General features: G+C 34.4%; 1 protein-coding gene across 1 annotated transcript; it reads left to right on the forward strand.

Moving 5' to 3' along the window:
- The first annotated feature begins 4,972 nt into the window (after window positions 1-4,972).
- Window positions 4,973-22,405, forward strand: LOC147410240 (sec34-like family protein). Its single transcript, XM_086433080.1, has 25 exons — window positions 4,973-5,154; window positions 6,162-6,245; window positions 6,581-6,688; window positions 7,455-7,499; window positions 7,944-8,018; window positions 8,974-9,069; window positions 10,031-10,108; window positions 10,565-10,650; window positions 10,825-10,891; window positions 11,031-11,093; window positions 11,174-11,275; window positions 12,139-12,243; window positions 12,349-12,441; window positions 14,030-14,118; window positions 14,353-14,572; window positions 15,648-15,734; window positions 15,928-16,044; window positions 16,129-16,161; window positions 16,420-16,506; window positions 16,655-16,717; window positions 17,159-17,275; window positions 17,417-17,509; window positions 17,825-17,950; window positions 18,366-18,466; window positions 22,103-22,405. Exons 1-25 carry the CDS (start codon window positions 5,071-5,073, stop codon window positions 22,230-22,232), a joined length of 2,349 nt encoding a protein of 782 aa, XP_086289206.1. The 5' UTR covers window positions 4,973-5,070; the 3' UTR covers window positions 22,233-22,405.
- Window positions 22,406-24,125: the final 1,720 nt, after the last annotated feature.

Genomic DNA, 24,125 nt, shown 5'->3' on the forward strand with positions numbered 1-24,125 from the left:
ATGGACAAAAATTATAGATGAAGATTAAGGAAGCAAAAATAATAATAATGAGAAGTCTAGAGAAATAAATAATAGTAGGAGAATAAAAAAAAAAGAAACAAATTAAAATAGAAGATAACGGATATGTGAGGAGAGAGAATTTAACACGTGGACGAAAGTGAGAGAGAAATAGAAATAAAAAAGATATGAGAGAAATGTATGAGATATTTAAGAATATTAAAAAATAAAAGGAGAGAATTTGATGATTTTACGTAAGAGAATGTACAGCTTTGATACTACTTTTGTAGGTGATTCTATATGTATTGCACATTAAGTCAAAAATTCTTAATATATATAATATAAGATATTAAAAATAACTAAATTATACCTTGTGATTATTTCTGTCAATAATCAAATTTGATGAAGAGTAGTATAAAACCACAATCATTTTTATAATTTCGAATTCTTGGATTTTCACCCCAGATATTTCAAATTTTAATACATCAAGTACTTATAGATGTACTCAACAATTAAAATATTTAAAAAAAAAATTAAGGGATTATAAAGAATGAGATATTATTACTTGAGTCATGTTTTTCGAATAGGTAAATCCCTTAATTATATTAGTTCGAGATTAAGAATTAAATTTTGTTTTATATAAATACTTTAGAAGTTAATATTATTTAATAAATAAAATTCATTACATACTTGCACGTGAAAAATATGATTTTATTAAATAGAGAGTCAGCTTCATGCTTGCATGATATAATTCGAATGTTATTTGTTTAATAAAAAATTTACATGGATGCATGAATGAGATTTTGTATTTATAATAAAAATTATAACTAATTATATTTAATAAGAAACTTTATATGTAAATAAATGCACAAGTTAATTTAATAATTTATTTTATTTAATGTATAACTTTCTTATAAATTTTTATGCAATAACAATGGAATTTTACATTTACTTTTAGAAATTTGTCTCGTACAAATTAATACATTGGATTTTTTTTTCATAGTTTTAAATCTTAATTAACTATCAATGCTATTTTAAATAATTTCATATCTCATTTTTCTTTATGAAAAAACTCATACATGCATTAATAAATATAAATTCTGGGATGTAATCTCCATGAGTTGGGGGTATATACTTATATCCAGTCCTATCACATAAACATCATCACGTCATTGTACTCTATCTTATAATCAATAAACAATGTATTGAAAAAATAAATCAACCCATACATGTAATCACATTGTGATTATTTCACCTCACTCAAATATCTTATTAGATCATCTAGATCATTAAAAGTTTTCTCATCGTCTTAATCATTTAATATATATAATAGACGACAAAAAAATATTATAAAATTATTTTTAAAATATAATATATATATATATATATATATATATATATACAATATTCAAAAAATTCATTTGATCAAAATCTCGTCGATCAACATCTTTATTTGTTCGTTCAAATATTAAAATAATTCAAAATGTAAGAAGTCATGGAGATGGTCATCCTGTAAATCCTATATTGACATCATCATGATATTCTTACTAGATCAACTAGATCCCGAAAACGTCTAGTATATTGGTCAATAAAAATCTCAATTTTTTTATGAATCAAAAGATAATACTTAAAGCTCATTGAATTTTATATAATTCTCAAGTCAAAGGATCAATGTGAATACACAGAAAAAACATTAAAAAATTCATTTAATAAGGTCAAAGTTATGTGATCAATCACATATATAATGGGAGAAAATTGAGATGGTCTTCTGCACGATTCTCTAATATGTGTCAACACATTCATATGCCAATAAGACTGTTAAGCCCAATGAAAAATTTTGAATCCATAAAAAATGTCATCGTGCATGTGAGAACCATAAAAAAATTATTTGTGCCCTAACTCATTTCCTAGTCTTGATCAAAATTTAAGATTTATAAGGATATGATATTTTTTTGGATTTCCCCCATAGACCTACTATGATCCAAAATCACCTATAATGTTGCGGGACAAAATCATTCATATCTGATAAATGTTAAAATTAGTTACCTATAATACATAATGATCGCATAATTATGTCATTTTTTTGTCTAAAATACATCGTATTGGTACAAAATTACTAATAAAACGTAATATGAATTTGTTTACACCAAACACATCTACGATAATTTTAAGAGTTAGTAACACAAAATATTTAAAACAAAGCAATAATGAACCCATCATTTTCCAAAATCTTCTCTTTAAGTTGAACACCTCTAGCTCGACTTCCTTTATCATAAAATTAATATATAAAATCTTTGATGTCAATGCCCAATACTCTAAAGAATCCTTACAATTATTTAGAGTCGTAAATATAATCAAATACAATTTGACTATACATGCCACATATTGACATACTTATTGAATGTCAAACACCATGAAATTTATGTACATAACCCAAAAATTCAAGTTTGTTTTCTTTGTTGCTCTTATTTATCCACATTTACATGCATCAACATACTTACAAGGTTCATATAAATATGATAAAATCACAAATTAAAATTGCTTCAATAAAAATTCAAAGCTTATCAAAAAAAATTCTAAAGAAAAATGTATGGAGTTCTTTGACCTGATTGAAATAATAAATTACTCACTTGGTGGGAGATGCATGGCTCATTCAATAAGCATTTATAGTATTAGGAGTTGATGTCAATATGTTTTCAATAAGGGTATGTTTGATTGCACAAGGAAAATAAGGAGGAAAACCGTTTTCCTTGGAAAATGACATTTTTCATGTGTTTGATTTCAGTTTTACATGGAAAATGATTTTTCACCCTCCTCTAAAAGTCCCACAAATTTACACATATTTTTCATCCCAAATTAAAGCCGTAACTCCATATCTTCTTCTTCTTCATCACTACCACCTCTATAACTACCATCACATTCACTCTGTTCATCGTCGTTGTCGTCGTACCATCGCCATCTCCGTCATCGATCACCCCTCTCTCTCACTCTTCCCCCCCCTCTTTTTCTTCCTCCTATCCTCCTTCCGTCCCAAACCTATCCCTCTTCTCTCATCTTCTTCTTCCTCCTCTTCATCCTCCCTCCGCCCCAAGCCTCTTCTTCTCTGCCCCAAGCCTCTCCCTCTCCTCTTATCTTCTTTCTCTCCTCCTCCTCTCCTTCTTCTTATCCAAGTAAAATCAAACAATGAAGTTTGATTTCCCAACCCTACCTATTTTTCACCACTATTTTTTTCATGGATTTCAAATTCTATGGAAAGTCACTTTCCATGCAATCAAACATACCCTAAATTCATTTTCCATTGAAACTCAAAAATTTCACACTCGATAAAAATAGAGATTTGGGATCAACTAAATGATTGTGTTCCTCTATTCTAAGTTGTCACGAAATGAAATATCTGATTATAATTCAACTGTCAACCTAACACAACCCTTGTCTTTTATCTAAAGTTGGCGTTGACAATGTAGTGTAAAAGTTGTTTAGCAATCCCAAGGACATTCTCAAATGTGCTGCAACTTTAGCTAATGGTATGGGATGGTGAAGCCAGATGAATTTCTAATAGTTGTCATAATCTTTATGATCGATGCATATGTATAGTTTCTGGATAGTAAGTTGAATTAAAATAAAACTTTTTGCTTTCTTAGATATTTTTTTTCCAAGAATTGATAACATTTGTTTAACTCCACTAGAAACCTACACTGATTTAATGGGAAAACATGACATATCATACTGTCTTTAGTTATTCACATTTCGAAAAACAATCTATAAGTTAGAATTCGCGTGTATGCATGAATCGATATTTTTTCTAAATTCACATTATCGACTCCTTTATATGGTTTCATTTTAATGATCACATATCTAATAAAACTCTATTTTATGATTGGAACTGCATATTGCCCTTCCAATAGGATTTGGACTTTTAATTTGAGATTGATTTTTTCGTTTTTTTTTTTTTTTTTTTTTTACTTTTGAATAGGTTATAGAGTTAAGAATTTACAATCGTAAGGTTTTCTGGACATGCTTGGGGCTATCTCAAAGGCAAATGGCAACTTGGTGCCAACATGAAAAAGTCAAATTGGATTAAAATTAATTCTATTTTATTCAAAATAATGACCATTGCAACAAGGGTTCTTCCAAGGTTCAAATAATATCTTTACAGTATTATGAGTTCCTTAGGCATATACAAATCAAGTATTACAAAGAAAAGTTTTTTTTTTTTTTTAATTATCAACTTTAGGAGGAAAACTTATTTTAGACATTTTATCAAGTAGTTGGCATGCAAAACTTCTTACGTCTTTTAAGTAAAACACAATACAAAATGTAAAAAAAAATAGGAATACCTTGACTTGTTTGAAGAGTATAAATTGTGAGGCTTCTAATTCCTTGAGAATCCCGGAAAATAATACATTGTAACTAAGCATCTACTTACTAATAAGTAATAATCCATATCATAACAAGGAAATCATTTTTTTTTTCTTTTTAAAATATAAATACAAATAAATATAAATGTTTTAAAAACTAAATTGGTGATCAAATCGAATATTTAGCAAATTAGTCAGATCGGGGGGAGGGGAGGTTATTCAAATATGAGTCTTGATAATATGACTCATTAGGTGGCATACTCAATCGACTCCCTAATGTGGACAAGTTCGGGAACTTAGACCAGGATGCCGTGGGATAAACGACTCTCTTATTAGGATACACTTTTATGGGATAGTTCAATCGTGTATCCCAAGGCGTACTGATCTATGGTTCCTGAACTTGTAACGTCAGGGAGTCCATTGAGTATGCCACCTAGCGAGTCATATTATCACGACTCATTCAAATAAATATGAATTTCAAAATATTTATAAATACCAACAAATTAAACCGATTTAAATAATTTGACTATGGTCCAAGACGATGTAAATCGGACGATTCAACTCGGTATCTGGACTCTGGATCCTGAAAGTATGAAAGATATATCATTTCCATAGCTTCTTCTTGCTCTCATCTCATGTCGAGTTTTAATTTAGAAAAATTCTGAGAACTGTACTGTAGACATCTAAATTTGAAGAAGAACAGAGGAGAGTTTTCATGGCGGCCAAAGCGAGCTCTGCAACTCTTCCCAAATCTGGAGCTGTCTCGAAAGGCTACAACTTTGCTTCTACTTGGGAGCAGGTATTGTAGAGCTCATCCCTCTCTCTCTGTCCCATGCATTCGATTCTCAAACCCTAATTGTTTTACATTCCACCACTCTATTTGATTCCTTTTTTGTTTAACGAAACCTAATTTTCTCAAATCAGATGTCGAAATTGGATCTCAATGAATCAAAAACTTGTAGATCTGGATTTAAATTTCGGAAATTTGATCATTATTGACTAGTATTTTTTTTCTGCTTTATTGTCAATCTTTGATCTTTTTGCACTGGATCGCAAGACATCCATCTGTTTAATTCGATTTTGAGTTATTGTTCGTTTTTCACAGTTACATTTGAAGAGATCTATTGTCTGTGAAGCGCACATGTCTTGATCTGTTAATTTTTAAGCTCTACTTTCACTAGTTCACAGTTGAAATCAGAGTCTTGATTTGTTTAAACTATAAACCAAAATTTTCTTGAATTCATTCGAAATTGAATTTATACTCAGCATGCTCTGCAAATTGAAGTTTTTTTCCATTCTCATGCCATCTGAATTTGTCCTGTTTGTGTTGAATTTGAAGTTTTATCTACTTAAATTAATTTATTATATACCATTGGAGTTTTTTGATCTGATTATGTTTTACATCTGCAAAAAAAATAAAAATAAATAATCTGATTAAACTTGTACGACCATTTTCCTTTTTGGGTCTTGTTTCAAATACAAAATTTCCCAACAAATGGGGACCTGAACATTTGATTCTGTTCCATTGGATTCAATTTTTTATATAAAAAATATCAAAAATAAAATTCAAATAGTTTATGATTTATTGGAGATCAATTAGATTTATATTTATTATGTGTTATCATATATAAAGTTGATTTATAATTCCAAGTATCAAGAGCTCTGAGAATATTTTCAAATTCAATTAACTTCGAATTCTGGAAATATTAGCTTTAGTTCATTTTTCCTTGTTCCCTCACTTTTGATTACCCGTTGTTCATGCACCTCAATGGTGCCTTGTTAACTTCTTGGAAATTTTCTCCGCAGAATGCTCCCTTAACTGATCAACAACAAGCAGCAATAGCATCACTGTCCCATGCTGTTGCAGAGAGACCCTTTCCAGTTAGTGTGGTGAGCTATGTTATTTTTATGTTGGTTTTATCAATCTCATCGAATTCAAATTTTGTACGTACATCGTTTTGATTTTTGTTGGTCACTGTAAATTTCATTTTCTTATGTTTAAGTGTTTCTACTTTATTCTCCCCTCAAGGTTACTGATATATTCTCTGCCTTTTTGTTGAACATTTGTTATTCTTATCTGCACGTTAAAGGGGCTTCGCTATCTACTCATTTTGATGTCTCTCTTTTAAAAAAAAAAAAAAAAAAAATCTCAATTACAAAGATTGTAATGGACTTATGGGAAGACATTCTGTTAGCAAATCATCACTGATAAATGTCTGTTGCAGTCTCAAGAGCAGATCTCAGGACAGGATAATGGTTTGTCAGTTTCCACAAAGGATAATTCCATGGAAGAGTCTGGGGCTATAGGAGCGGTTTTGGTCAACACACATCAGGTTTGCCCTTGGATTTCTACCATTCACATGAATGTATTTCAGTGAAAAAGCAATGTTGTTCTTAACATAACTGTAAGAACCTCTTGAAGTAATGAATAGGCCTTCATTTTCTTGTGATTGCTTTTGAAACTCATCTTGGCATCATTGATGCTGTTTATTTTCTAAAAAGGACTGTTTTGAAGGAACAAAAGAACCAAGGATTGAATTTCTTGCCTAAAAATGTTCCCATTTAGATTGTTGACAATAACTTTGTTTGCTTATTAGCATGTGAAGTAGATACTTTATGTTGAGAACATCATTGCTTTTATATTGAAACATTTTTTGTCTTCTACTGTAAAGAGAATGAGAGGGAATAGAAATAAAACATGTCTTGTTTGTTGATTCTATTGAAGTATCTTTTATTGTTGAAGGATGGCAGGCAATCTTCCAAATTCATCAACATAGGTGTGGGTTAATCACTTATATATTTTTCTTCGCGCCAAATTGTTTATTGCTATTAAGGGTCTCTCTTTGTATTTATTTTGGCACTTTCCCCTTTATGTCAATTTCCTTCTTTGCTAGGGTAGCCTTGGTTGATCCAAGAAAATGCCACAATGTGAAAAAGTTAGGAACTTTGGAAGCTCTGAAATCCAACTTCTGAACTCTTTCTTGGCCATTTATCCTACTTCTCTTCCAGCAAGTGATTTAATGCTGTGAACATGTCATTGAATGGAAGATTTGGATAGCTAATATGTGATTGCTTTTATCTGTATTATTTTGGGTGCAGTTCTACAATTGGTTTACGGATCTTGAAACAGCCATGAAATCAGAGGTTAGTGTTAACAGTTATCTTTCAACCTATGTAACAAGGACGCAATCACTTTTCCCAATGTTTGTCATTAGTAAACACTCTGGCCTCAATAAGTTTGATGTGCCAATTCGTCTATACAATGTATTTCCTATGTTGAGAGATGTTTTACTAGATTATTTAATGTAAATTGCATGATATATAAAGAATGTACCTAGATAAGCTGGTTTTCACTAAAATTACATAAAAATATGTATAACATTTGAAAACAAAATATGTGGGTAAATTTAAAGATTTGTTCTGCAAAATGTGTTCACATGTGCCCATCCCTTGGGTACAACATGGTGGCCGACACAAGTTCTTAATAAAAGGAGTGTCCTTGTTACATAGCTTCAAACAAACTTGGGTATGGAAGATTTTGTGATCATGAGCTATAGTTTTACCTCATTGTTCTCTTCCCATTAACAGACAGAGGAAAAATATCGCCACTATGTTAGTGCATTGACTGAACGCATACAAACCTGCGATGATATCCTTCATCAGGTAAATATATGATTTTCCTCATGTATCATTTTTTTTTAAAATTTATTAATTAGTTCTATTGCAATACTATTTCTCTAGTTCTTGGTGGAGTAATTTCTCATATTTAAGATTGGTTCCCTTGGTGTATGTTATTTGTACATGATGTAGTTTTAATTGATTAGGAGAAGGGGAGGGAGAGAGGGGGGGAGGGAACTTTGTATATGGAGTGGAACTTTAATAATGACACACAAATAGAGGAATGACTAATAAAAATTGATGGTCGGGTATACCACTAAGTGATCGTTTTCTCACTTTAGTTATGTTTTTCTAAAGATGCAGAAATTGATGAGGATATCATCCACAGACAACATTTAACCTATGGATAGAATTAGTGTTGGATGGTTAAAACTTAAAATGGAGTTGTGCCTTTGGAGTGCTATGTCATGGACACATCCCAATGATCCAATCGTATCAAGAGAAAAAATTATAAGATGACAATAAGTCTGACTGTTCTTTATGGAACAAAATGTTGGGCAATCAAGAAATAATGTGTTTATAGATTGAGCTAGGAGTGACGAGGATGCTAAGATGAATAAGTGGAAAGACTAAGAGTATAAAATTAAAAACGAATGCATTCGTGCATATGTAGGAATGGTCCTAATAGGTGATAAACTAAGGGAAAACTGATTGGGATAGTTTGATGTACAATGAGAAATAGCCTCAATTAGAAGGAACATACAAATTGAAGGTTATAAAAGAGCAAGAGGATGGCGAACAAGGGCGTGGATTGAGGTAGTAAGAATGTATTTGTACACACTTGAACATTGTTTTAAATAGAATTGAATGGAGGAATTGATATGATGTCATTACAGTGATACTAACGTCCTAGCTTAAATATTAGATTAGTTTGCAGTTTTACCATTTGGTTGTACCATAATTTACTCTTAAGACGGCTGAAATTACTGCTTTTATGCAGGTGGATGAAACCCTCCATTTATTCAATGAACTACAACTGCAACATCAGGCAGTTGCGACAAAGACCAAGACTTTGCATGATGCGTGTGATCGATTGGTATGATCCTTATTTTCTGTCCTCATTAGCTGCATTTGTTATTTGCAGAATTATAGTACTAACCTTGGTTTAGAATAACATGTCACCTGCTAAGGTGCCGAATGCTTCAAAACCCCGTTGGAAACTCTGTTGAAATGAAATGACATAGGAATGGGAATGGGCAACATATTAAACATGCCTTAGCAGTATGTAGGTATCACAGTACTTGAATAGTTTACAGTAAAGAACTACAAATGTAAACCAATCTTTAAATGTTGAAGAAAATAATTAGGAAATATTAAACCCTAAATAAGTGTTCAAATATCAATTATGTATCTGTTTGCCTTTGCCCAAGATTCAGCAATCAATGCAAGTCTAACTTATGATACCCAAATGCTTCAATATGCCTATTGTACCCTATCAACACTATATGCATCAATATTGGTTGGGATCTGCTTTGATACTCCTATGATACTAGTTTCTTGTTTTTGTTTGTACCCATTTTCTCAACTCTCAAATAAAAATAGCATATTATAACAGAAATCTTAAAAAATATTGAATGTTATAGGTTTCATTGGATTTTACATGATCTAAATTCAAACAAATTATACTGAGCATAAAAAGCTAAAAACTAAATCGTGGTGCCAACATATTGGATGGGATGCCCATATCATTACGTGTCTTAGATTTTGGGAAAAGCAGCTCTTTTTCATCCGTATCTCGGCACGTTAGAGTTTAATACCTAGATGTGTACCCATACCCAGTGCTAATACCGATATCCATGTGACACAGACCCCAGGTTTTACTAGGTTGAGTAAGAGGTCTACCAGGAAATCTAGTTTTCAAAGTTGATTCCCGGACCCTTTTAACCTTGTTAAGTATTTGTAGTTCCTGTAAAAGAATGACTTATTTATCATGGTATTGGATTTGTAGTGTTATTGTTTCTTCTTTGAAACTAAGGGCTTCCTTATTTGCATTGCAGTTGATGGAGAAGCAAAGACTGATAGAGTTTGCAGAAGCACTTCGGAGTAAGCTTAACTATTTTGATGAATTGGAGAATGTAAGGTTCGAATGCTATCTTATCTGGAATTTTCTTTTGCTTCAAAGATAATATATTCTATATTCTATATATATATATATATATACTCTGTCTCGGGTTTCTAATTGATATCTTAGCCTATTGCATATAAATGCGATCACAGCTTTAGAGGAGCTTTGCTACTCCATATCCTCCCAAAACTTCACTTTTGAGTGAGATGCTATAGCGGATATGTCTTTAGCTGCTACTTAAATCCTGTTATCTTGATGCAGATCCTTTACCTTTTCCTTTACATTTTTTAGTTCTACGTGAACCCATTTACAATACACTCTCTCTTGGATGTTGCTAGGTCTAAGTAAATCTCATTTTCATATTTGCTTTTTATATATGCCTAAAAAACTTGCACGGATGCATATAACAAACTATGTATTCTTATATTTGTTACTAACGACTCTCTAACTGTATGCTTGTGTGCAGATTGCAACTAACTTTTATTCTCCGAACATGAATGTTGGAAATGGAAACTTTCTTCCAATGCTAAAGCGGCTTGATGAGTGTATTTCGTAAGTGAGAATTATTTTCAAAGATAATCAACTTCTATACTTCTATGTTCCTGAAATTTTTTCAATTAAGACTATGCTTGTCTTGTCCGAACTGATATTTGATAAGCAGTGGTTTTTTTTGTTTTAATAAATGGTGGCCTTTGAAGTAATTGTTTTTTCCACTGACATGTTTAGGTATGTTGAAAGCAATCCACAATATGCCGAATCAAGTGTTTATTTGGTCAAATTCCGACAACTCCAGGTAATTGAGTAATTTTTCCCTTCTTATGATTTATATCAGCAAATGGCTTTTCTTTGCCCCTGTTTTTGGTGAAGAGCATCTGTTAATTCAGTTCCTTTTGAGTACCAAATTCTAATAATACATTTGATAAATCCTTCAGTCTCGAGCCCTGGGTATTATTCGGTCTCATGTGCTTTCCATTCTCAAAAGTGCTTCATCTCAGGTAAAATCTTCTTAGAAAGTTAAAAAGTCATTGTTTTGATGATAAGGAGGCTTGTTTGCACTTTTCGGTTTCTTCACCAGGTTCAGGCAGTGATCCGTGGCAGTGGCGGCAGCAAAAATGCTGTTTCTGAGAGTGTGGAGGCGTCTGTTATTTATGTTCGTTTTAAAGCAGCAGCTGGTGAGGTAATAGATCCTGTTCTTATTTCAGAGCATTTGTTACAAGCTAGGCATTACATGGACTTAAGCATCCAGTTGGTAATATGGTTATCATGTCTACCTCTTAGTTGAGGATGAGCAAGGCCATACCATTCTACCCACTTTAGGGAGTGTATATGCAATTATATCAGGCTAACACCTGGCAAAACCCTTCTTACAAGGAAGATGTCTTGAATATTTATGTATTACAGAAGGATATGCCCTCTTGTGGTTGGTTAATAGAGGTGTCTGACCTCGACCACCTCTCTTGGTTGGCCACCTCGACCATCTTTCTTTTCAATATACTAGATTTCACCTGTGCCTACGGCACGGGCATCCTCTTTGAGCTTAAGGTGGTAAAGGCAGAAAAATAATAAAGTTGGAGGGGTATTGTTAAAAATCTTTGGAGGTTAAAGGGTTAAAAGATGAAAAATAATAAAGTTGGAGAGGTATTATTAAGAAAGGGAGAGAAGAGGAAAGACAATAAAGTGGGTTAAAGGGGGGTAAAAGAGGAAATATAGTAAAGTTAGAGAGCTAGTATTGAGAACGGGGGTAAAAGAGGAAAGATAGTAAAATTGGAGGGATGTTATTAAAAAGGGGGAGGGAGAGGAAAGACAATAAAGTTGAAGGGGAAGAGAAAAGGTAATAGAGTGGGTAGTGTGGACCCCACTCCGTGTAGTTTGATGGGATGTTTAAACCCCCCCCCCCCAAAAAAAAAAGAAAAAAAAAAAAAAAAAACTGTAGCAGCGGTGGGACCCACCGTTATATTTTATTATATAGATTTGTTTTACTTTTCAAAAAAAAAAAAAAAGAACAAGAAATGGTGGCTGACCTATTTTAATGATTTGTAGCTTAAGCTAGTGTTGAAGGAAATCGAGGGCAGATCTTCAAGGAAAGAATATGCTCAAGTTCTTTCAGAATGCCACAGATTGTACTGTGAACAACGGCTCTCCTTGGTGAGCTGATGATTATATGTTATGTAAATACTCTATTTCTTTCCTTCTCTTTTGTCATGTTTGACTATTTAAATATTTATGCATGCTATATTTTATGCTGTTTAGGTAAGAAGTATAGTGCATCAGAGGATCACTGAATTTTCCAAGAAAGAGGCATTGCCATCATTGACTAGGTCTGGATGTGCATACCTGATGCAGGTGAGCTGGTGTTCTAAGTGTAATGTTTTAGTTACATTATTTTGTTTTTTTCGATGATGGATGGTTGAAGAAAATCTGAAACTTTTATACCTTCTGTTGGGACATCTATTGTTCTGTGCTTCAAACATTGTCTTATACTGTACCCAACTGTCCATGCTATGAAATCTCTTTGTTTTTATGCTGGTTATCTCAACCGCCTAGCATTCTTAATAAAAAATGTTTACTTATCAAAAAATAAAAATGTTCATGCTATGAAAAAGTTGTCTTTATTTGTCCAATGAGACTGATCACTGACACGTTGAAGGTCCATGATGTTGGGGATAATAATCTCAAAAGTTGGTCTTAAGGTAATCTCAAATATAGCCTCCTACATTGGAACTCTGAACTTTGGTGAGGTAGAAAAGTCTGTGCGTGTAGTACCACATACCTGGGACCAAAACCCAACCTTCAAACTTCAATTATATATATAAACTTGCTTTTAATTTTCTGGTTTCAAATGAGTATTATGAAGGGAGTTGAACCTGTAACTCAATTGGTTGATGTTATGCACCACTACCATGAGTTTGAAGGTTCAATGCCAGACTAGTTTCCAGAAATAAGAAAAAAGATTATTACAAACAAATTCATGATCATCTACAACTTATCTCAAATGTCGGAGTCTGCTAAAGACATCAATCCTATTTTGTCATTCAAAAAAAATCTATGAATTCATGTCGGTCGGTTATCATCCTGACGCAACCCTCATTTATATGGACTTCAGTCCAGTAATTCATGCCTAATTCTCACAAAGGAGGAGTTCTACAGAAAATTTGTTTGGAAAAATTCATTACTGTAACTCTTTAACTTATAAATAACAATGGGTTACATTAAAGACCAGATGGAACAAATAGTTTTCTTATATAACTAGTAATGTGTATTTTTTTTAAATATTGCTTTATGTATAGACCTATAGAGGTATAAAAATTTAGATTGACTTGTGTATACATAGTTTGATGTGCTATCCTTTGTGGAGGGTGGTAAATACACCTCTACCTGTGTGATTTTCATGGTATACATGCTGGGAACGTGGAGCATACCTCTTATGGGTGCACCCAGGTCTCTTGGTGCAAGACCTAATTCATCTGAAATATTATTTATTGCACCCTTTTGGGTGGTAATAAAAGTTTTTAGTTGACCTAGAAGAAGGTCTCCAAGATATGACCCATTGAATGGTGATCCCTTGACATCCTCTCCAGGGTGCCATTTGTCTGAAAGAAGAGTATGAGTTGGTCTCCTATCATATACCTAGTTATATGTTAGTGTGTATTCATCACGATGTATATTTAATATATGTTATTAATATTGTATGTGACTTTTATATAAACGCCTTCTTATATTAAGATGTCATGTTTCACTTATTTTTTCATTATTTTAAGTTTCATAATTTTCTTTTCTTATTAATTCTATATGATGATTTTTTTTGGTCTTATGTCCTTTTTATTTTATTTTATATATATTTGAAGTTTGATTCTAGATACATGTCAAATTTAACTTGATTGCAGGAGTATGGTTTTTGACATAATCTAATGGAAGTTATCATAAATTTCAGGTGTGTCATTTGGAGCACCAACTCTTTGATCATTTTTTCCCATCTTCATCCGAAGATGTTTCAAGTTTGTCCCCTTTAATTGATCCTTTGTAAGTTTTCTTACTGACCCTTGTTGTGCCACTTTAATGTTTTCTAGAAGTGAATGTGAATATTAAATTGTTGTTTTGATACTCCAGACTACACAGTTCATGCGCTATTCCTAGTTTTTCTTAACACTTCTCCATTTTTTCAGTTCTCTAGAATTTTATGAACATGAGCTGGTCAGTTATCCACCTTGATTTTAATTGTATAGAGTACCCTCACAATGTTCAAGTATTTTGCAGGTGTACTTATCTATATGATACACTGCGCCCAAAACTTATTCATGAAGCAAATCTTGATTTTCTTTGTGAACTTGTTGACATTCTTAAAGTTGAAGTCTTGGGAGAACAGCTGAGTAAACGAAGTGAGTCATTAGCAGGGCTACGTCCTACGTTACATAGGATTTTAGCTGATGTTCATGAACGATTGACTTTTCGTGCTCGAACTCATATTCGTGACGAGGTATTACTTGAGAACTATTTCTTTACTATTCAATTCTTGATTACTTTTATTTGATCCCTCTTATGTCATCTATCACCCTGCCCAACCAAAAAAAAAGGAATCTCATAGCGCCCCACACACAGTTGTATGTATGGGCTTTGGGTCATATTCAGGATTGTTTTCACAGCGAATTTCATTCCTACTTCCATATAATAGAACTTGATCACTTTGTAAAACTGAACAACAAAGGGGAAAAAAATGAGAGAATCAATTATAGACATCCTTTCATGCTCAAACAAAGCAAGTAGTTGGCACCTGGCAGAATATTTGTTCATTAGCTGTTGGATTTGGAAATTATCACTAATAATAAAGTGACTTGAATTGACATTGACCAAAATTTACTTGAAGCATGTGAAAATAAGAGTTGGACAACGTAAACTTTTGGCAATGAATTAACACGTTTGCTTGAAGGATATGGTAGCATAGCGGCCCTCTTTTTGGGTTGCACTTCTTTTACTTCAGAAATACATAATTTCTGATCTGCAGAGTTCAAAGTGAGTAGCCTAACACATTTAATAAGTTAGCTAACATCAGTACAGAACTCTTATGGGATTTCAGCAAACTTAGTATCTATGGCATCCAGAGGATAGCTTGGAAATGGCAGTATCGATGGCCTTGATGTATAAGTGGTCATTTATTTTAAGGGAGTTCAGGAGTACACCTGGTTTGATGATTTTGTCTAAAGTGTTTATACTCCTTCCATGATAAATCCGAGGAATCCACATACATCTACACTTAATGGAAAATAGCCTGATTCTCATCATTACTGGGTATGGGTAGACGGCTTGTTTTGCCAAGTTCTGTCAATCTATTTCAGGGACATGAAGTTCGATCCTCGCTTTACAGGCATTACCAACATTTAGATCACGTTTACTCTAGTTGTTCTCTACCTTTTCTTTCTTCTTTTACCCTAGTTGAAGTGTCAAGTGGTTTTCCTTTGGTCTTTCAATATAGTTTAAATGAGAGGAGCGAATCCTCATCTATTTCTTTCAAATATGTTACTTACAGTTTAAGTTTTCTATTGTTTTCTTTGTAGATTGCAAATTATCTCCCTTTTGATGAAGACCTGGATTACCCTGCAAAGTTACAGCGATCTTCTGAGACGGTATCGGTAACTTCCTCGGTAAACTATCACCATCCCTTTTGACATGAAGGTTTTGTACTTAATTGGCTAAGTGCTGAGTTGAAAGCTGTTGGTAGCACCACTTGAGCTAATTGGTTGGGGGAAGTTAGCGAGACTTAACAATTACTGTGTCCTTATCTTTTAAGCACACATGTTCTAAGTATTTATTATTGTAATTGGTTATTAACTATAGGATGATGGAAACCTGGATGTTTTCAAAACTTGGTACCCGCCATTGGAGAAAACTTTGTCATGTCTGTCAAAGTTGTATCGTTGCTTGGAACCTGCAGTTTTTACTGGTTTAGCACAGGTATGCAAGTGTTTTGATTTTTTGTACTAACATCCTTGCTTGCTTAAACTTCTTTCATTCTGGTTTGCTTGCTGTCTCTGTCAGGAAGCAGTAGAGTTTTGCTCAATATCTATCCAGGTGAGGAAGCTAATGATATTTTGTTTGGTTTAGATTCCTGGAAGTCTTGAATGAATCACTACTATAAGTATGATACTGTAAATCCGTAATGCTGTCTTCCTTTATGGATACTTCGGGGGTAGATCAGTGCCCTTGAGGCACTGAACTATTCTTTGTAAGTTTGGTTTGAGCTTCTCACAAGACCATGTGTTGAATTATTAGTTCATAAGTCGAAGGCTCTGTTTTGTAATTTTCACTTTACTTAATTTTTTGCTCCAGAAAGCAAGCAAACTCATTGCAAAGAGGTCATCACCAATGGATGGGCAACTTTTCCTTATCAAACATCTTCTTATCTTAAGGGAGCAGGTTCTCTTATATTTATTTATCTGTTTCCTACCTTCTTTATCTCATTTTAGTCTTTATTTGTTAAGTCTTTATGTATTTATTCATTTAGTTTATTGAAGTTAATATCGAGAATTGTACAACTAATAACTCCAAATATTTGATGTTCCAGATTGCACCTTTTGATATTGAATTTTCTGTCACACACAAGGAACTTGATTTCTCTCATTTGCTGGTTAGTTCCTGAAACTGAAGTTCTTTATTTCTATCAATTTCTTTTGATATGCATGCGCTCTTTACTGGTGGTGTTGTTCCTTTCTTCCAATCATTCACATGATAATAGATAGTCAGAAACGTTAGTTACCAGAAGTGGTTACATGGTTATTTATCGGTTAATGTGGCCTTTTTTTTGGGTCACTTCTCTATGGAGTCTCATGTTGACTTCCTTCAAAAAAAAAAAAGGTTTTAGTTTAGTTGCCAGAAGTCCTAGGATGCATGAATTAGGGAAGTGGAAAGTAAGTTATTTTATGGCTAAAAGAACCTGAGAATCTCAATATGTGCAAATATGGACATATCATTCCAATGTTGCTTCAAGCGTTATTAATTATTATTTCTTGACTAAGCATGCCTATCATAATTGCAGATAATTTATTTTTAATATCATTTCCGTTGCTAGGAACATCTGAGACGGATTCTTAGAGGTCAAGCCTCACTATTTGAATGGTCAAGATCAACTTCATTGGCGAGGACCTTATCACCCCGGGTTTTGGAAAGTCAAATAGACGCCAAGAAGGTAGCCTTTTTCTCCAGTTCTACTGATAATGAGTTAAAGTTGTTTCATTTATTGCTGGGTACTTTTTGTTTGTCCTGAATACACAGTAAAATGTGTTTCATGAATGTTGTTCTTCTTTCTTTTTCTTTTTTCTGGGGGCAGGATCTGGAGAAAAACCTCAAAGCCACTTGTGAAGAGTTCATCATGTCGGTCACTAAGCAAGTTGTGGATCCATTGCTTTCGTTTGTTACTAAGGTTAATTTCTTCCTGCTTGTTAGTATCTAAAAGGGAATTTCGTTACTTGCAACCAATTATAGCTATAAATCTTGACCCAATACCACCTTGAATTTGCTTGTTTTCTTTTTCTTACAAAGTCTTGAGGTGTCTTCTCTGTGGAAGTCTGCTTGACTAGGTTATGTTGAACTGCATTTGGAGAAACCTAAAATTTAAAAAACAATAGAAGAATAAGAAGAAGAAAAAAAAAATACAAGAATTTATCTTTAAAAAAAAAAGAAAAGAAAAAGGCAATTGGGTCTGCTGTTACTAAACCTTCAATCATGTTTTTCATAGGTGACGGCTGTCAAAGTTGCATTATCCTCTGGCAGTCAAAATCAGAATGTGGACTCTGTTTTGGCAAAACCACTCAAAAATCAAGCTTTTGCTACTCCAGATAAAGTGGCCGAGCTTGTTCAGAAGGTATGCTGTATAAACCGCTGCATCTTTGTTTGGCTACCATACAACAAATATGTGCCCTTGTTAAAGAAGGGGAAATCTAAACTTGTATTGGATCATATGAGCTACTACTGTCTCAAACTTGAGAAAATGAAAAGAATGTGTGGAGGAAAAGATAATAGCATTCATGGGATCTGCCATAAAAACACCTTTTCTGGCCAAGATAATTGAATGATGTCTTAAGCACATTAAAAGTTGCCATGTCCGGCAAAATGGATGCGTACACACAAACAAGCATCATATCTTCAGATATTGTAATCATGTATGGTGTGTCAACTGTGTGCCTTCCTGGGGGTTGCATTCTCTAAGACCAAAGTGTGTCAATGTCGATATTACAATTTAGTGAGGGCTGATCCCACATTATGCGTCACTGGAACAGGTTGGTGTTACTATTCAGCAAGAATTGCCAAAGGTGATGGCGAAGATGAAACTTTATCTGCAGAACCCATCAACACGAACTATTCTTTTCAAACCAATCAAGTAAGTTTTTGATTTACTTGAAGGGGCCAGCTTGCTAAGTTGTTAAAGTCTGAGTGTTGATACCACGAGCCTTCACTTACTAATTACTGAACGCTAGTTTTGCTTGCCTGGCAAAAACGCGAAAGTATTTGTTTTGTTTTGTTTTTTGTTTTTTGTTTGGTAAAGGGTTAATGATTAGCAAATTAAGTTGGGTTAAGGGGGTTTGAACCTAGGACGTGGGAACAACATGCCACATGTCTTACCAACTTAGTTAAGTTGGTACTTCGAAAAAAAAATCGATTTACTTGAAGTATGGTTGTAGTTAAAGTGTTAAACCTCCAAAAAGTGGCACGTGAAGTCTGCTTTTTTAGTTTTGGTTTGTCAAAAACAAGAAAACTTACTCCACCACTTGAAGAACTCGATTGAGTTGTTTTTTTTTTTATAAGTATAAAATTTTATAAATGGAGAAAAGAAGAGGGGGAGGCTGAGATGGCCCCCAAGAAACACAACAAGAGTACCAGCTAAAAGAAACAAGAAAAGAAAATAAAATTGCATGGCCGCGAACTAATCACAAATGGTTTCCCAATTAAACAAGAAGTCTTGGAAGTATACTCCCTCAAAAGCTTTGTTCATCTTTTGACCAAAGGAACAGAAGGCCAAAAATCTCTAAAATCACTGTGTGAGGTGAACTCTCCTTGCTATGAAATACCCTGTTGTTGCGCTTTTTCCAAAGACCCCAAGCAATAGCCGATGGCAGGATAGTCCAAAGATGCCTCTTTCTAGAAGAGAAGATATTGAAACTCCACCCCTCTAAGAGATCAAAAAAAGATAAAGGAAGAATCCAATCCACCTGGAACCGGGATAAAAAGAACATCCAAATATCACGGGAGAAAGAACAATGTATGAGACTATGATTAACAGACTCCCCATCCCTCAAACAAAGAAAACAAAAATTTGGAGTGACCCACCCCCGTCTAATCAAATTATCCAAAGTTAGGATTCTACCCAAAGAGGCAAGCCAAACAAAGAAAAACACCTTAGAAGGAATAAGATTTGACCAAATTACAGATGGAGAGAGAGAATCCTCACATGACGGAAGCAAACAGTTATAGAAAGACTTGGCAGAAAACTTCTTATCCTTAGCCTTGAGCCATTCTCTCCTGTCCTGCTCATTCTCTCTGAATCGGATTGAATTAAGGAGACCTAGAAGAGATGTAACCTCCGACACTTCCCAATCATTAAAGTTTCTCCTAAATCCCAAGTCCCTGGAATCTGTGTTCCCGTCCCGAATCAGGCACTGTCTAACAGAATTATTTTTTTTTAAAGAGCAAGCGTACAATGATGGAAATTGAATAGACAGAGGTGAAATTCCACACCACCAGTCCTCCCAAAATCTCACATTATCCCCCAACCCGACTTTGAATCTAATCTCCCTATCAAACTTGTGCACACCCTTCATAATCCCTCTCCACACACTACACCCATAAGCCGCTCTAGTCTCATCACTATACCAACCAAATCTCTTTTCTCCATATTTCGCCTGAACCACTCTCCTCCACAAGTTGTCTCTTTCTTCACCAAATCTCCAAAGTCACTTGCCCAGGAGGACTTTATTCGTTACTCTCAGCCCTCTAATCTCCAAACTTCCATTCTTCTTTGGAGTGCAAACCACCTTCCAATTAACCAAATGATACTTTTTACCACCATTATTATCATTCCACAGAAAGTTCCTCATGAGTCTCTCAATCTTCACTTCCACCGACTTGGGCAATGAGAACAGGGATAAGAAGTAAATCGGAATACTAGTTAAAGTACTCTTGGTCAACGTAACCTTACCCCCTTTGGAGAGATATTTAGCCTTCCAAGTACTCAATTTTTTTTTCCATTTTCTCGATAACTCCTTCCCAAATGTTCTTACTCCGATACGGAGCTCCTAACGGTAAGCCTAAGTAGGATGAAGGAAGCGAATCACTACTACACCCCAGAGTGGCTGCTAAGACTTGAAGATTCGTCACCTCACCAACCTCAAAAACCTTGCTTTTCTGAAGATTGACATGAAGACCTGAAATTGCTTCAAAGCAACACAATAACACCCTGAGAACTCTCACTTGTTCTCTAGAAGGATCTAGGAACACTAAGGTATCGTCCGCGAATTGCAAATTTGATTACTTGAGTTGTTAACAAAATTACAGATTTGATTACTTGAAAATTTTCTACAACAAAAGCTTTTAAAAGAGGTCCTTGAGTGAGTCTGCTAGGTTTTGGAACACAAGCTTTTAAAAGAAGAGCTTGAGTGAGCTCGGCCAAGTTTGGGGGCAAGGTGGATCCAAGCCCTTTCATTTTGTCCAAGTTGAATTTTTGAAGTTCTATAATTTGAACTAGAAATTTTTGTTTCCGTAGTTCTCCAAAACAACCAAATATAAGCATGCATGAGCACGGCACACATTTGCATTTTAACATTGCATGGGCATGGCTCTTGGATAAGGTGAATTATGAGATACTACGGTAGCAAGTACTATACTTACCCCTGATGCACATGCTTCCCGGTCTGGAATCTACTGTGAGCCTATTAGGAAGATCTCTTTGTACAAAAACTAGTCAATTAGATTATCCAAAGTTCGTAACGGTTTAAGTTTCATTCAATATTTCTGAAAGAAAACCCATTTGTAGAATGGTTTGTGTGGTGATTTTCCCACAATCGTAGATACCTCAAGTTCACCAATTGTTTGCGTTCAATGCTTGTTGTCTTCGTCATTGTCAGGCACCATCGTGGTACCTGACAAAGAGTCTTCGATGCTTGAGTTAGATATGTTCTCTTTTGTCCAAGAGATCAAAATGTCCTTAATCATTCTCTTGGTATTTAGAGTTTTCTTCCTTAATCCTCATTTGGCAGTTTCCCATCATTACTATTTTCCCACCATCTCAGGGAGTCATGATCATCCATTTCTAGTATTCTTGCCATTAGTTATGGCTGTCAATGGATTGATTCAGACCTGAAATTCAATCGTATAACTTTGGATTTGGTTATGATTAATTATCTTGATTTTGGATCAAACATGTCTCAATCCAATGGGGACCTGATCCAATAAAATGTGAGAAAGTATATAAATTATATTATGTATTTGTTTAATATATAAAGTGTATTTATATTTTGTATTTCAAATCTGGTTTGATCCGTTCAGGACCTGATCCGATTGTTATTGGAGCGGGTTTGGATCCTAATATTGAGATCCGATATAAACTCGATACATAAAGAGCCTGATTTGATCCTCTTATCGGATTGGTCCCAAATGGACCTCAATCTGATCTGGACCTAATCCATTGACAGACCATACCCATCCAGGAAGACAGACCATACCAATGGGTGAATTTTGCCTCGTCTTAAAAAGGCAGACCATCCTGAGTGGACTTGGAATGATCCCGTGTGAGACCATGTCCCTATCCTAGCTATACCACTTTTGCCCTACCTTTACAATATCACCTTGTGCATGATCTATTCCCACCCCCATTTATAATCCAAAACACTAGAGATGATATGTGTATGTTTATGATTAGTTGCATATTTTTCCATATACATTTAGTATTGCCCAGTCAATTTGTTTTCAGGGCCATGGATGGAATTATATCTTGTATTTCTTATTTGTTTCATGTTTGCAGAACAAATATTGTGGAAGCCCACATACAGTTACAGTCCTTGATAAAATCTGATTACGCCGCTGATGATATACAGAGCATTGGTATGATGACAATACAGGATTTGCAAACCCAACTTGATAGCCTTCTTTAGGAGTGTGTTGTAAGCCTATGTGATCGTCTTGGCACTGATTGTTTTCATTTTTATTTTATTTTTAAATTTCTTATGACCTTGGATCTTACAAGAAGAAATATTAGTTTGTTTATTTTAAATTGAATTTTGTTCGGTAGGTTCCAACATTTTTGCCAAAGAGGTGCATTTAGTTTCTTCTACTATTTCCGATTACAAAAATATGGTTGGATGAATGGGCTTTAATGGTTTTCTGTTACAGCAGGTAAAGCAATTTCAGGTTGAAGACTTGTATGATTCCTATTAAAGATATCATTGCCCATTGATGACGCCATGCAGGCTGTTTTAGGTAAAATTTCCATTTATATGCACACATCAGTAGTCAACCTGTTTCAGGTAAAACAAAACAAAGAAAAAAAAAATCATCTAGTGGGGATTTGGTGAAAATCCAGGAATAATTTTAAGGGTTCATGGGAAAAAAAAATCAAAAATCAAAATGTTTTTGACAAGAGGTTGAAGGTAAGGTTTTACATTAGTCTCTTACAAAAGACCATGGTCAAGTAGTTATGTAATGATTGAAATTGCTATCTCAAATATTCACCAAAACAAAGGTGTCCCGTATCGGACTCAACGCATTTTCAGTCGGTCATGATCTGAACCATCCCAATGGAAGGACTCAGAGATGAGGTTATAAGCTTGTCCAGCCTACCCAATAACGATGTGCTCTACTTACAACATACCAATCCACGTACCAGCAACGGCTTAATTTCAAATGGATTGGTGTGTTTGTAAGTAAAAGTTGATGTGGCAAATAATTTCTAAAAAGCAACTTTTAAATAGCTGACTTCAACCCTTTCTGTTGTCTAGAAACAAAATTGAAATATACTTATTCTGTAAATTTTTTATTGGTTCGGATTACAGTGAGTCAGGAAAAATGATTCGTGACATAACACATGATCCCATGTTAACATGAAATCCAACGTTTGAGAGTTACAAGAATCCCAATATCAACATCTTGGGGATATCTATCCGATAAACCTCAACAGTTGGGCTTCTCCGGTACGAAATGAGCCACTTCAAATAGGTTCATTGCTCCGGCCCAGAATACGATTAATCCGGCATGGGCTACGTGAGCCCCGAGTAGTTTACCGGACAAATTGATAAGTCGGGCGTTCCCGGCCCACCAAGCGAAACCGGTGGTTTCTTGGTCACGACCAGCTAAAGCTAAAGTTCCATTAAAGAGCGTTTCCACGGGGTAGAACCTCCTCAGGGAATATAAGGTTTTCATGAGGCTGATCCTGAGCCGCCATCCAAGCACGAATACCTTCGTTTAAAAGTTTGTATTTAAACAGTTGGTATCAAGTGTTTTTTCATGAGTCCCTACCTGACCCATTCTTATTAGAGCTAAACAGATTCTAACGATGTTGCCTGCTAAGGTATGGCTTTCGCACTTTTGTAAAGAGAGCTGCTATTGACAACCCAATGTTTACTTGTTACACCCCAATTAAAAAAAAAAACAAATCTACAAGTTGGTGTGCCAATAGAATTCTCTTAAATTTCTATTTGTTAGATTTGGGACTTCAACTGAGCCTAATCCTTAAGTGTAAGCAACCGTTTTTTGAATGTGTTATAATGCTTTGTCATGTTGAGGTAATAACATGAGCCAAACTTTTGTAATATTCGAGTGGTGTGTTTTAATCTTTAACTAGGGTGTGATAAATAATTTAAGAGATTGGAGTGTAAAAAGTAAAAAAGAATTGGGTGTCAATAGAAGCTCTCTTGGTAAATTACTCCTAATCATGGTTTTAAAACTCAGTTTCACGTCTCATCTCATCCATGCTAGATACTGAGTTGTCTTAGACGAGTTTTCTAATATCTGTGGGGTTTTAAATCTTGTCCAAAAAATAGACTTGTCCA

Source organism: Akebia trifoliata, chromosome 1, assembly GCF_017979445.1.
Source record: "Akebia trifoliata isolate Shusen 1 chromosome 1, ASM1797944v1, whole genome shotgun sequence".
In the NCBI taxonomy this organism is placed as follows: domain Eukaryota; kingdom Viridiplantae; phylum Streptophyta; class Magnoliopsida; order Ranunculales; family Lardizabalaceae; genus Akebia; species Akebia trifoliata.

Coding starts and splice junctions, on each gene's coding strand:
- LOC147410240 (XM_086433080.1), top strand. CDS start 5,071: ATGGCGGCCAAAGCGAGCTCTGCAACTCTTCCCAAATCTGGAGCTGTC. Junction 5,155..6,161: donor TTGCTTCTACTTGGGAGCAG/GTATTGTAGAGC, acceptor TTTTCTCCGCAG/AATGCTCCCTTAACTGATCA. Junction 12,244..12,348: donor GTGAACAACGGCTCTCCTTG/GTGAGCTGATGA, acceptor TATGCTGTTTAG/GTAAGAAGTATAGTGCATCA.